The sequence below is a fragment of the Hemibagrus wyckioides genome, linkage group LG14, assembly GCF_019097595.1.
Source record: "Hemibagrus wyckioides isolate EC202008001 linkage group LG14, SWU_Hwy_1.0, whole genome shotgun sequence".
NCBI lineage: Eukaryota > Metazoa > Chordata > Actinopteri > Siluriformes > Bagridae > Hemibagrus > Hemibagrus wyckioides.
The window spans coordinates 8,469,062-8,483,598 of record NC_080723.1 but is presented as its reverse complement, the minus strand read 5'-3'; the positions used below and the strand labels follow the sequence as shown (position 1 = coordinate 8,483,598).

Below are 14,537 nucleotides of genomic sequence, written 5' to 3'. Positions count from 1 at the left end.
ACAGTATACTGAAATATAACACTTTTAGATCTATATTATCATACGGATAATCAAATATATAACAACATTATTTAAAACATCCATGAATAATTAAATGATTCTGAACACGGACACACACATACAACACACACACACACACACACAATGAAAGTATCTCTGGGCACGTCCTCCCAGACTCTCCTTGATCTCTTAAACTTTTAATTCAGTCATAATAATGACATGTTAAATGTCCTCTAAATCTCAGGCTTGTGCTGTGTATAGAGCAGGGATACTTCACATCTCTGGAAAGCAACAGCTGCGAAAGGGCTGTCTGAAGGACAGGCTCAAATATGGTGATGGTGTCATGGTATATCTGTTGCTGTCTCGTATGAAGGGATCTGCTAGGATTGTGTGCTATTATCTTACGTAAAAAGACAAAATGGGAGTGACATAACCAAGCATAAGTACTTATGGACAGGTGGAGGCACTGGAGATGTAATAAACACCAGCAAGCTCAATGGTGTGAAAGGTGTGGTACTCACCAAGGGGAATAAAGGGTTTGGATGGATCACTGGGCTTGGAAACACCGACTGCATTAACGGCAAAAATCCGCACCTCATACGGCACACCCTCGATCATCTTCTTAGGCTCAAATGTGGTCTCTTTGCAGAGGTCAAAGTTAAGACGCATCCATCTGGAGCTCTGCTTCTTCTTCCTCTCAATGAAGTATCCTGAGGATCAGAACAGCACAGCACAGCCATAAGGGCAATGCTGGTGTTGGAGAAACTGATTTTTTTATGCTGATTTATGTTAAGTTTGGGATTTGGCTGTTGATAAAGGGGTGTAAAAGGACCTCAAAAAAAAAAAAACTATAAATAATTATAAAAAATGTGTTCAGTATGTTTGATGCGTTTCGTACCCAGGATAGGAGAACCCCCATCATAAACAGGAGGATCCCAGGTCATTGTACACCAGTCACCACCAACTGTAGGGACCAAAGGAGGTCCAGGGGGATCAGGTATATCTAGAATGCAGAGAGAATAAAAATATGTAATTGTTTTAATAGTTATTAAAAAAATGCCTTTAACCCTTAAGTGTTTTTAAACAACTGTGTATATACTGTATACCATTATCAACCTGACAGCTTTAAATAGCACAAACTGATCTAAAGGGTAAAATATTTTATTGACTACAGTAAAATAATAAAATAATAATAATAAAAAAGATTCATATTAAGATGTTGATATTTTGTCAAACAAATCACAGACTCTGGAGCCTCCTTCTGTACATTTAATAAAATAAAATAAACATTTCCAGTCAAGACTGCTGTCTGAGCTGAAAAACTGTATGTTAAAATTCCTAAAAAAAAATACTAAGGATAACTAAGAAATTGAAGGCTTAAACAAATTTAAAAAGAAAATTTAACAGATGGAACAGTTTGACATGTTCATACCGAGATTAAAGAAGCATACTCAATAAATATAGACAAATATACTATAAACAGTAGGAAGCTGCCTAAAATGGCTACCTGCTGTCTTTCAGATTGCTTCATCATCAACTGTAGCTGGCAAAAGTCATGTCCACTGCAGAATCCAGAAAGTCCAGTGTATTTATTTAAGAGCCTTACCCACAACCTTAATCTTGACACTGCCTGTGTCCTCTCCGGCTTCATTCTGCAGGACGATCTTGTAGTTGCCACTGTCCTCGCGCTCGGTGACTTCAATAGTGAGGGAGGTGTGGTCAGAGAAAGTCTCTGCACGAACACGATTCCCTGTCTCAAGAATGACCTGGACACAAGTACAATGCGAACTGCCTCAAGGCTTAATTTATAATTGTACATTTGCTGCAAAAAAAAGTCTTAGTAGTGTCAGACATTTGGTGTTTATAAACAAAAAGAGATTTGCTGATTGCAAAATCATAGGTGCGTTCAGGAAAATAATTTACAATTCCAAAATGTGGACGTGGAGATCAAAGAACAAATAACCTTAGGTGACAATACAACAGATTTCAATATGCTATCTTATTTTCCCAAAAAGTAAACCAACATTCAGATACCAAGTAGGAATAAATAAGTTCAGCAACTTATAGAACCACCTTTAGCAACAATAACTCGAAATAAATGTTTTCTGTAGAAGTATATCAGTCTCCCATATTGTTTTGGAGAAATTCTGGCCCACTCTTCTTTACAACATTGTTTCAGTTTAATGATGTTTTGGAGCATTCGTTTATGCCCAGATCTCATAAGATCCTGCCACAGCATCTTAGTGAGGTTGAGGTCTGGAGCTTGACTTGGCCATTCCAACACCTTGATTTTTTCTCCTTTAGCCAGTTATAGTTTGATTTAATGGTGTGCTCATAATCATTGTCCTGTTAGATGACCCCCTGGCTTAAACTGCTCAAGAGATGTCCTATTTATTTATTGCTTTGTTTATTCAGGTATAAAGTGTAGTTCTTTTTTTATCTCAATGACTACAAGTTTCCCAAGTCCTGTTGCTGCAGAACAGGCACAAATCATCACCCCCCCCCCACCGCACCCCCATGTTTGCCAGTTTGTATGACGTGTTTGTGGCAAAACGCTTCATTTGGTTTTACCAAACATGGCACTGTGCATGATGACCAGACATCTCCACCATGGTCTCAACAATCCGAAGCATATAGTTGATTGAAGAGCAAAAACAATTGCATCACTGAAGTCATGGCTGATTTATTTATTCTTGGCATAATGTAGACTTACCCGAATGTTGTTAAACACAGATCTGCCAGACTTTCAGCTTTTAAAGTGGTAGTCATATTTGGGGATCTCACTCTGGGGTTTATGACAGGCCAGATGACTGGTCTCCAATTTCCCTCTGTCATCCCTCCATATCTACTCACCCGCTCTCCTTTCATCCACACCACTCTGGGTACAGGCTCTCCACTGATAGGGACCTCCAAACGTAGCTTGTTACCAGCCACAACTGTGATAGTGTTATCTGGAGCATTCAAAGCATCCAAATACACTTTAGGTGGGTCTGAAATAAAAACAAACAGCAACCTTGTACTTACCTCATACATACATACTTACATATCTCCAGAAACATCCTATAAAAATCCAGTCAACAATTCTAACCTTGTATACACTCCAGCAACAGTGTAAATTCCTTAGTAAACCTCTGACTCAGTAAATAAGTTAAACAAGCTTTCAATATTTATATGTCTTAAGAATTTCCCAATAAAATAGGTACCTATTATGTGGATTTTGGCACTAAGACTTTGTGTGTACCCTTCAGGCACAAAAGTATAGTCTCCAGCATCATGCAGAGTGCAGCTCTGAACTTCCATCCTGTGGGTCCTGTCAAACAAAAGTTTGAGTTCTTTACTGTAGGACTGATAAATATTGGCATTTTGACTGGATAATAAGGGATGATGTGTGCGGGAGCGTAAACACAGATTTAAAGCAGTGTGATGGAATAGAACTGGGTGCATGCGTACTTAGCTCTGTGGATGATGGTGATGCGATCGCTGGACTGAATAAGCTGACCATTTCTGTACCAGCGCCCAGGGACGTTTCCGGGTAAGATCTCACAGTGGAGCTTGAGCGGCTCCCCCAAACGGACTGTCATGTCTTGTAGATCTTGCAGAATCTTCAGTGGCTTCACTGTACAGAAAACATGATGGAGTGGTATGGAAGAGAGAGAAAGAGTGGAATAGGGTAAGAGAACAAAATGCTTTCTTAAGCACAATGTTTAAAAAATGTTAACCACTTTTTGCTAAGTTTGGATTAGTAGCAATAGGATTGGGTTATAAAAACAAAAATAAATGGTGCTCACAGTCCACTTGCACACGGGCCTCGCTGGTACCCCCAGTTGCCATGATAGAATAGGTTCCAGTGTCTTCCTTCATGGCGTCATCTATAATCAGCCAGTGCTTTGTGCCTTCAGCCTTCACACGGAATCTTGAACGTACCCCAGTAGGAACCTCCACTCCATTCTTCATCCTGTCACAGAGGAATGAGAAAATGATGTTTTCTCTTCCTCAACATTATTCTCTCTATATTTAATTCTTTTAAACAAAGACACAGAAACACACCATTTAACTTGTGCTCCTTCTTCTGACACCTCACACTCTAGCTCGATACGTTCATTGACCGTAGTCTTGACAGGCTCCAGCTCTTTAACAATCTTCACTGGTAACACTGCACAAAGGGTCAGACCCAGGCATTAAAATCTAACAATAGTTCCTTTTCACATCTACATAGATACTAAGGCCATAGACTTTACTGTATATGTGCAAGATCTCATAGCATCTTTTATCATTAAACACACACTCAGAGAATGAAAAGACACAAATTTCTAATGTGTATAAGAATTTACCTTTCACAAACAGCTCAGTAGTACATTTCTCATCTCCAGCTACCACTGAATAGGCAGCATCATCATTCAGCTGACAGTTATTGATAACCATGATCCTCTGTGTGCCCTTGTGCTCAAAGATAAACCTGTGAAAAAAAACACTGGTCAGTAATGTAATGAGACCTGTAACGCTGTTCAGTGATGGGGCATCAGCTACATAGTGAGTTTGATGTCTCAACACCTTAACAATAATTCATGCAGAAAATGTATATTCAGATAAACTTCCAAATCATATTTTAGTAGACATTGTCATAAAGGATATATAGATTTATATGCATCCCTTTTGAGCAAGTTAGAGGCAACAGTGGCAAGGAAACCCTTCCTGAGACAACATGACCGGACCTCGTCATTTACCTCTTTAACCAATGCTGTCTATGTACCAGGCTTAAATTCAAACGAAACACTTCAGAAATATGTGCTACAACCTGTTCTATGAATCATATAATAATATTTTTCACACAGCTAATAAAACAGTTTTGTTTTTAAGAGTTAAGGCACTCTTCAATAAAAATCCAATTGGCATGAGTATGAAAATTTCATTTCTCTCCAGGATCAACACTATCTGACTAGATGTTGGCAAATAGGTAAAGACTTAGAGATTTCAACACTTACTTCCTATTACTTTAGCATGAATGAGGAGTCCAAATGGAGTCACACCACAGGAGGGAAGAGGTGGAGGTTATGATGCATCAATTCCACAGACAGAATAAAATAAAAATATTCAAGATTTAGAGAGAGTTTATCAGATATTAAACAACAAAAAAACTGCACTTATTAGTTAGGCTTTAAACAAGCTGCTTGAGAAAGGTGTTTTCTGTGAATCCCAGGAAACATTGTATTTTTTCTCTAATATAATTTATTTAAAAACCATGGCATAACATTTGAACATTTTAGCATTATCCATCAAGCTTCTGTGGGTTTAAAAGCAGGGATCTGGTTAATTAACTGGTATGTGCACATAACCCATCCTAGTTGGTAGTAAAGTGCTAGACTAGTAAAATACATACATTTGTTCTTAAGTTAAATCTGACAATTTTCTAAATTTGACTTGTTTGGACAAAGATTTGGAAATATATAATAAGCATTCCAAAGCTGATACCAATAGCATCTTTTAAGAATACAGTTGAGGAGGTTGGCAATATGTAAATGAATGTCAATAACCATTACATATGGGACCTGCAGAACCACAAAATACAGATAAATCCCTACAAAACCACACCATAAATTAAATATATTTTCTCAGAATGCATCTCAATAAAATGAATGCACTAAAGAAGATGTGACCTACTTTGGAGTAGGACGAATCTCTTGGCCATTCTTGTACCATTTCAGTTCAACAGTTGGGTCAGCCAGGTCCACGACTAATCGTACCTTCCCTCCTTTGTCCACCTGGTACGCAGGTTCTAACCTCTTGGCAAACGCTATAAGAAACAATTAGGTGATAAAATTACATCCACTTGAAAAATTCTGGAATTCAGCCTTTTACTGAATCACTGGAGCACCTTCACTCTTCTTTTCCTCTTTTTTTGTCTTCTTCAGCCTTCTCAGCAGACCGCGGAGGTCTGTGATGCCATACATAAAGGCAATCTTCTCATACTCATCTGGTCGGGCATTTTTCAGGATCTCCCAGACATCCACCTCTGGTGCCTCCTCCTGTTTGATCTCTCTGACACCACAGAGCACAATAATCAATTCAGTGAACTGAACCAGGGTGCTTATTCATTCTGATGCTGACTGAGATGCTTATCATTTAGAGAATTTAAAAAGCATGATTTTATTTATTGTTGCTTATTAATTAATAGTAACTTAATAGTAGCTGCTCTGAAAATGGTGGGCATGAGAAATACTATTAAAAAGGTTTAAGCTACTGAACTGTGGGATCATTTAATGCATGAGATACATATTATTTATGGCTTGCAAAAAAATCAGGGGATGGATTTGTTATGCAGGTCAAGATTTTTAAATAGTAAAAAAAATGAAAGCAGTTTAAGTTTGACTGAATGAATTTGTCAGTGTAAAGGCAGAATGAATGAATATTCATGGTAGAATAACATTCGTTGTTACATAGAAAGATGCTATGCTGTGCCGGTCAAACCTATCATTTCAAACACGACACTTAAAGCATTATAAAGAGGTAACATTATATTCTGTTGCAAGTGAAACCTTTTCTTACCCATGTAGGCCAGTCATTATGCAGGTGTCTAAAATTAGTAAAAGTAATTGATGTCTTGGAATGAGATGTGAGTGTTTATTAAACGTGAATAGAGTTGTTATAATCCGGTTATTGAGGATGTTTTATAGGATGTGAGGAGTTCAGTTAGTCACTACTAGTCTATCAATCAGGTCTTACTTTCACAGACATTGTTCTGAATGTCTGGAAGATTTGAGGGGAAACAGCATGAAATGAATTTCATTTCATTTCCTCTAATGTGTGTTTCAGGTCTGGATGTAGGACTACAGACGTGTAGTAAACAGCACTGACAGGCAGATATGCAATTGTATAATGTATTCATTTGCATTTAAAAGATGCTTCAACGTAGCGATAACACTATTTTGCAGCTTCATTTGTAGGTGATCCACCAACTTCGCATAAATCGATGGAAAATTATGCCCTTTTTGAAATGGTGTTTTCCTTTTCATTTTATAGCAACACTACTGGGAAGTAGAAACTTATAGAAGTTACACTAATCACAGATCAATGTTATGATCCATTCTCCTCAATGTCAAGCAATGCCACCCTAGCAGTTATGATGTCTCTTTTCTTTTATGATGCTCATTTGTAAAGACCAATCATATCAGCATTCAGTTCTTCATAGTAATTTTTCTAGTAACTACTGTGAAACTAATAAAACACTGGATCCTACATATGTAAGGGGTTAAACTTTAATCGAGTCTTATGTTGATGTAAAATACAAAGGGCACTTTCCACGATTTCCGAGTATTTCTGGAACATTAATGAATGCTGCCTTTAAATAAAGTGTTACCAGACTACAGTAAACCAACACTCTTGTTTGTCCATGCTGGATACACTATGGGATTACAGTACTTACCGGCAGTAAGGTCTAATTTAATTACCTATTTTCTCTACTAACCTGGTGTTTCTGAATGTGTGGGAAAGAAGAAGAGACAATCCAAAATAAATGTGGAATTTAATCTTGTTACTTTTGTGCTATTTTCTGAAAAGCAGAGCACAAAAGCAAACTCTAGACAACTTTTTTTTTTTTTAAATAAAGAAATAATCTTTTCCCCTTAAATGATATTATTCATATAAACTGGCTTTCACAGTATCTGGCAATGATGGGAGTACGCACAGCATATTTATCAAAGTACATATACAATGTAGAAACATGCTGAAAATGACTAAAACAACCAATTCAGACCAATGTTATCCAGGTCTTTAATAAAAGAAAAGAAAATAAAGAAAGGAAGGAAGGAAGGAAGGAAGGAAGGAAGAAAGAAAGAAAGAAAGAAAGAAAGAAAGAAAGAAAGAAAGAAAGAAAGAAAGAAAGAAAGAAAGAAAGAAAGAAAGAAAGAAAGAAAGAAAGAAAGAAAGAAAGAAAGAAAGAAAAGGACTTGGTCCGCTGAGGGGCAGACTATAGTCTTGTTCTCACCTATGTTTAAGAAGCCCACTAAAGTCAAGCTCCCCTGCATCCTCCTGGCCTTCACTGCTGTTGTTAACAAGAAGACATTAATGGAAATTCAGTTAGACAATCACAAACACCGGAATAAAAAACAACGCAACATGGGCCTCTACCTCCAATCTATGCATTAGCAACAAGCAAACGCACAGTTGAGGTGAACACAAAAGCCTTTCACTTGGCGCGAAACGGTTTTTGCACAGGCTGTGTACACTGGTCCCAAGAGACCCATGACTGCCTTCTCACATTAGCCTCTTCATGCAGGCTTATAGTGAGAATGATGAGTGTGCGTTGCTTTTGGACACATTGCAACATGTTTGTATGAAAGCAATGGCCTCGAACTGATCAGCACATTAGTTTGGACATTTTGTTTGTTTGGTTGGTGGGTTAATTGTGAACATGGTAATCCAGAACCTATCCAAACCATGTCCTGACAATGGTTTGCAAAGGATTTCAGGGTGAAAGCTCCATTTTAAACAATAAAACCACAGATATCACCTTGCCTGAGAAGAAGCACAGTTACATAATCACTACTTTTGTCAACATTGCCAGAAAATTATGCAGAAAATGATACACAAGGATGTATTCCCCACATACACAGTTTGACATGTTATTTTCCTCATAATTCTAACCAACAGACTGCATTTAACCATGATATAACCTTGTTCAAGGTTGAATCTAATTACAGAATGCTATTATCACACAACCAAATTGTGTATTTATCTTCTCCTTGCCTAAACAATAGTTGCTAAACATTGCTAAGTGAATATCATGCAATGGGACTCATGTTACCTTCGTTTGAAAGCTGAGCGAATGTCAATACTCTGAGTCTCTGGAACATCTGTTAAAGCAACGTTGTAAGTAATTTTAAATACTTTAAATACAACATGTTCTCCTTCAAATGTCTTAGGAGGCGTTGACAAACCAACATGAAAAACAAGACAAACCTTTGACCTCGAGGTCAAAAGAGCAGCTGTCAAACTTATCCTTATAAGTGACCTCACATCTGTAATTCCCACCATAGTTCTCCTTAGCCTTAATGATATGCATCTCAAACGTGTGAATCTGTGGAGCAAGTGGCCCAGAATTAATCAGTAGTATAAACTATTTATTACGGGCTTAAATGTTTTGTTTTTAATATATATGCCTTACCTTAGTGATGCGGTCAAAACTTTCCTTCAGCTGTAGGTGTTTTCCCGTCTTGCTGGCGAGATCCATCCATTTCCCTTTGAACCACTTGACTGTTGGCTTCCGAAGCAAATCCTTGGCCTCTACCTTTGCAATAAAGGTAATGTCTCCACCTTTAGAACATATGACATTATTTAATTAAATCTGAACATAGATGAGATGGGAAGCTCCTGGGATCATGTGTATTGTCTTTTTCAAATTCCTCATTGGTCCACAAACTTTAATCACTATGAGTCATATTTTAATATTCACTGGTGACCCTTATGCCTAAGTACTGAGCCACTGACCCACTCTAAGAAAGTCATTGTCTGTGCAATGTGTTTAAACATTTGTCCTTAGCTGTTATCACCAGAATGGATACTACTAGAATCAGGTAAAAAGTGTTTGATTTTCTCAGATCTTGAGCGCACAGGGCTTCAGTCAGGGTGGATAACATCTGTCAAAACAGCTCACAGTGGCTTTTGAGGTATGTTCATGATCAATAAAATAATTTTACCAACCTACTTGGATGGATCCACCCTGGGGTTTCTCAATAAGTAAGGTAGAGAGGGGTGGGTTTTCCACCTGCTTGTCAATATCCTCAGGAGGCTGCCCCTCTCCCAGGGACCACACTGCAAAAAGAGCAGAACATCATAATCACCAAAATCACAAATTCAAATTCTTCTTCAATCACACGCATACATCTTCTCAGTCTTGTTCACAAAAATATACTGTCATACACACATACACACACCAATGTACAGACTCACACATACACACAGCTGCCAGCTGAGAACACGGCATTTAGCAACATGGAAAGCATAATGATATTAGCAACAATAATATACCTGTGAAAAGGGGGAAAAAGAGAAAAATAGTTAACACAAAAAGTATACACAACAGTTCTAACCCATAACTTGAAAAGATGTCCAGATTGTTTCCGCAAAACCAAAACACACAACACACATACACAGTGTCACACATACACTTGACAATATCATCATCAAGAGTGTAAATCTATCTTCAGCTTATTTGCACCTTAAAATATATTTGTATATTTAATAGAATTCACTGTTTACACTTACTCAGATATATATATATATATATGTATATATATATATATATATATATATATATATATATATATATATATATATCCATTCAGATGTTCAATTTATTTTTTTCACTGGTTTATTTATATCTATTTATTACGAGTATACTGCTGGCACCGTCACAAAAATCTGTTCTTTGTTGCACTGACTGAAATTACAATGTTAATACTGACGAAAGAAGAGAAACAGTATTTCGATTCCTCTGTATGTCTGCACATATGGTGGTATTGACAATAAAGAACCTTGAACCTTGAACCTTAAAATGCTTTATTTAGAACACCCATAAGATGGAACCCACTCCCCTAGCAAACTGGTTAATATCAAAAGACAAGCAACATGCGCTGTATTTGCTTCTATATTTTACCTGCTTGATGCCTTATGATATGGCTTATGTTCATGTGAACACAAGTAGAGAACTTCCAGGTCTAATTTGCTCTGATGGCTGCCATATAGACAGTTATTTTAGATAGGGAATTTCAGGCCCTAAAGAAAACATCAGATTCTAGGAATGGGGCAATTCACCAGGTCCAAGTGATAAGGTGATCATTTTACAGACTTGCACTTAAGGGCAGCCCCACAAACAAAAAATGACCTGGCTGAGCATTCCGAATGTCCCTATCCATTTGGAACAGTAGACCTATTTGGGGGGAAAGCCCTAAGGGTGTTCCAAGCAACTAGAACACAGATGGTCCATGGTATTGCCAATCATCTTACAGGCATAGACTGGACTACTTACAGAACCCTGTCCAGCACAGGAAGTATATACAATAGTGGAGTAAAGGATTAACAAGTGTTGAGGCCAGTCTTGGGCCACAGAATCCTGTTCTGACTTGGTACTCATGATCTTGTGGTTGTAACCAGTGCATTCATGCATTCATTGCGCCATATGCCCTGGTACATGACTTGCTCTTAGTGAGTATGGAAAGTTACTCTTAGTGAGCAACATGGAAAGTAGAAAGTAAGCTAACATGTGGAGACACCTTCAAATTGGTAAGAAGGATTTGAGGATCATCAATTTGGGTTTTATCAGTTACAGCTGGTTGATGTTTTCTGTCCTTAAATAGTGCTATCACACCACTCATTATCTATTCACTACTGTACAGTGGGGCACTGAATCCTTCTGTTAATAATACCCTCTTTTGCCAGTTGTTGAGCTTTCAGCTGCTCCCTACGTGCATGAGGGGTCGCCAGAGCGGACCAACTGGTCCGCACAACAACTTGGCACAAGTTTTACGCCGGATGCCCTTCCTGACGCAACCCTCCCATTTAATCTGGGCTTGGGACCAGCACTGCATCCAGTGGCTGGGTTGGGGGTGCTGGCTGGGACTCGAACCCGGGCCTTCCGCATGGTAAGCGAGAAACCTACCACTGAGCCACCAGCGCCCGAATACCCTCTATTGCCAGTGCTTGAGCTATATTCCCACTTTTCTGTTTTCTTCATATAGAACTTGTCTGGTCTTGAAAGGCAGAAAAGGGCAATGGAAGCAGGAAAGTAAGCACTTTGCAGGGCCACAAGCATGAACCTTTTCTGTGGCTGCATGACCCTTAGCATATGAAACAAGTGGGTTTCAGGATTTAATTCCATCAGCTCTAGAATTGGATAAACCAAACTTATTCTGGATAACACAGAAGCTTGAATAAAACATCAAGGTTTGACCTGTGATCATCATGCAAACCAGTCTTTATCTCACAGTACCAGGGGGATTACTGCCTTCTTCTGTCCTAAGCAAATTATCCTAAACAAAAATTATATATTTGAGGCAACAGGCTACTTGTAGTAGTACCTGTAGTAGACCTTGTCTGCCATCATATTATTTTATATTTTACATATTACATATTATTTTATTATTGTTACAAAACCAATAGTGTTGCATGCTTTTGCAACACACGGATCGATGTAATTGTCTTATTTGGACAATTGGCTCTGTGCAAACCACTGTGCATATGCGCCTTCTTAACGGAAGACTGACCCATTCTGGTCATGAAGCCACCCAAATGAAAACATTCTATATCTGGTACAGCTGGGATGGTACTAGACCACTGCATAGAAACATTTAATGTTTAGTTTAGTTTAGTTTAGATTCTATCTCAGCTTCTTTGTCAAGGATAACACAATAAAAATAAAGTCACGGACATATTCCATTGTAATTCTAACATTAAATTAGACAGCTCCTAAAATAGCATTTTAAACATTTTATAATTTCTGCTTTATAGGAAGGAATGTGCCAATAATAATCACAGGCACCTGATCTAGTGATTGAGTTGAAGGTATACTGTGCAGGGTATCTCTTTTAGACAATTCTGGTTATATGGATCTGGAGCAATTCTCATCTTCAATAAAGAACAGCACCATAACCTTTGAGGGGTTCTTGTCCGCATTAAAGATGTGTGATAATCTAGCCAGCTAGCTACCTTAGTAAATGTGAGTGTTGCCAGGGTTGACTGCTGTTATGTAAGTCACTGAAAAACATGACAATGTAAATTGAGACACATCTTCCATGTTACTTACAGTGAAATGTTGTAGAGTCGAATAGTATCAGTGAGAAACAGCAGTCGATTAACTATACTTACCGTCAGCATGAAGTTCAATATGAATATCTCCTCTCTGGATTTTTTAACCAATAATTATTTAACATACTTGAGATGCTCTTTTTTTTTTGCTACAGTTATAATCACATTCATTTTCCCCATGGCTTATGGAATGGTTTATCCTGCAGAAATCTCCATGCTAATCAAGCAAAGCTTGGCACTATAATGGTTTAGATAATCTCATATGTAAGGCTACATTGATATTGGCCAATTTTAACATGGCATGATTTTCTTTTACAGGTTTCTTTCAAATGACCATTTTGGGAAAATGAACCTACTAACCTTGTCTATGCACAGCTCCAGCTTTTTTTTCACTGAACTCTCAGTGGTGAGAGTATTTCTGCTTGTTTTATATTTTAAAACGAATGCTATCATGGCTAAAGGATTACCTGAGTCTTTCCTCCCCCTGGATGACTCAGGGACGTTATCATCTAAACAAAGACAGAGAAAACGTTTTACAGCATATTACAGTAAATATTACTGTAAAGCAGGGGTAGACATATGTTAGGACATGACAAGCATGCAGTCACGTTGACAGACTCTGTCAGTGGGGGAGATGCAGTCTTTGTCGATTTTCATTCTTTTGTGCTTCGAAGACATGTTTGACTTTTTAGCTAGAGAATTAAGTTAGAAATGTCTTTAAATCCAAAATTAAACAAAGATATCTAGAATTATATAAAACATTCTATGCTTACTAGTTAGATCAACTGAAAGGTTCTTGTGTGTACTTCCATCCTCTGGAAAGAAAACACAGTATTAATTCATTGAATGAAAACATCTAGTTCTGTTTCCATTTCTTTTTTCTTTTTTTCCTTTTGAAGTAATAATGATATGCATTGCACCTAACAATGTAGTATGTAAGTCTGACAAAGACATATAGTGTGAAATACACATACCATTTATAAACATGTAGATAATCTTATATACACATTACACATATTCATTTGTTATGAATATTGATATGTGCACATTTGTAGACATCAACAAACAAAGTGTACATCACATCTGTACCTACACAGAAAAAAGGGGTCTTTAATGGTTCCTAAAGGTTCTCCTTCAAACGCTTCTACATTTAGCTGTTCTCCCACAGGGACAAGCCAACAGACCATTAAAGCTTAAAGTTTTAAACCTTTTTTCTTTTTTAAATCTAGTGTATGCATGCAGATGTGATGTGTGATTTAGCAGTTAGAATAAACTTATACCACAGTACAGTCTAATTCTCAAACGGATTGGTCACACTGTGTGCATTATTTAAACTTTATGGGCAGTAGTCCTGGCCATAACATGAACGACAGGTTAATGCAATTATAATATCTTTGTTCTAATGTGTTATCCATAGTAACAGCTCATACACAGGGATGCTCCAAATAATCTAAACAGTTGTTGAGCCTTGGCCGCCCATGACCCTGTCACCAGTTCACCACTGTTCCTTCCTTGGACCACTTTTGATAGATACTGACCACTGCAGGCTGGGAACACCCCACAATAGCTGCAGTTTTGGAGATTTTCCTCCATTAGCTTTTTGGTGGCTTGTACAGTACTGTCCACTCTGGTTTAACATCATCATTAAAACCTTGCACACTTAACCAATGGGTGTCTACCCTCCCAATCAGGTTTTTTAAAAAAAACCTTAACACAGGCTCTGTAGAGCAGCTTCCCCA

At 37.8% G+C, this 14,537-nt stretch overlaps 1 protein-coding gene across 1 annotated transcript in view; it reads right to left on the bottom strand.

Moving 5' to 3' along the window:
- Positions 1–14,537, bottom strand: part of mybpc1 (myosin binding protein C1) — a 40,998-nt gene that overhangs the window by 13,937 nt on the left and 12,524 nt on the right. The window contains exons 7-25 of the mRNA XM_058407577.1: positions 13,572–13,613; positions 13,266–13,307; positions 9,697–9,807; positions 9,161–9,309; positions 8,956–9,073; positions 8,801–8,849; positions 7,982–8,038; positions 5,873–6,036; positions 5,659–5,791; positions 4,983–4,991; positions 4,332–4,456; positions 4,048–4,153; positions 3,789–3,955; positions 3,451–3,616; positions 3,204–3,310; positions 2,854–2,990; positions 1,607–1,766; positions 899–1,003; positions 522–710 (exon numbers count right to left, since the gene is read on the bottom strand). Of these exons, the coding sequence (XP_058263560.1) occupies positions 522–710; positions 899–1,003; positions 1,607–1,766; positions 2,854–2,990; positions 3,204–3,310; positions 3,451–3,616; positions 3,789–3,955; positions 4,048–4,153; positions 4,332–4,456; positions 4,983–4,991; positions 5,659–5,791; positions 5,873–6,036; positions 7,982–8,038; positions 8,801–8,849; positions 8,956–9,073; positions 9,161–9,309; positions 9,697–9,807; positions 13,266–13,307; positions 13,572–13,613 (2,136 nt within the window). The remainder of the gene's footprint in view (positions 1–521; positions 711–898; positions 1,004–1,606; positions 1,767–2,853; positions 2,991–3,203; positions 3,311–3,450; positions 3,617–3,788; positions 3,956–4,047; positions 4,154–4,331; positions 4,457–4,982; positions 4,992–5,658; positions 5,792–5,872; positions 6,037–7,981; positions 8,039–8,800; positions 8,850–8,955; positions 9,074–9,160; positions 9,310–9,696; positions 9,808–13,265; positions 13,308–13,571; positions 13,614–14,537) is intronic.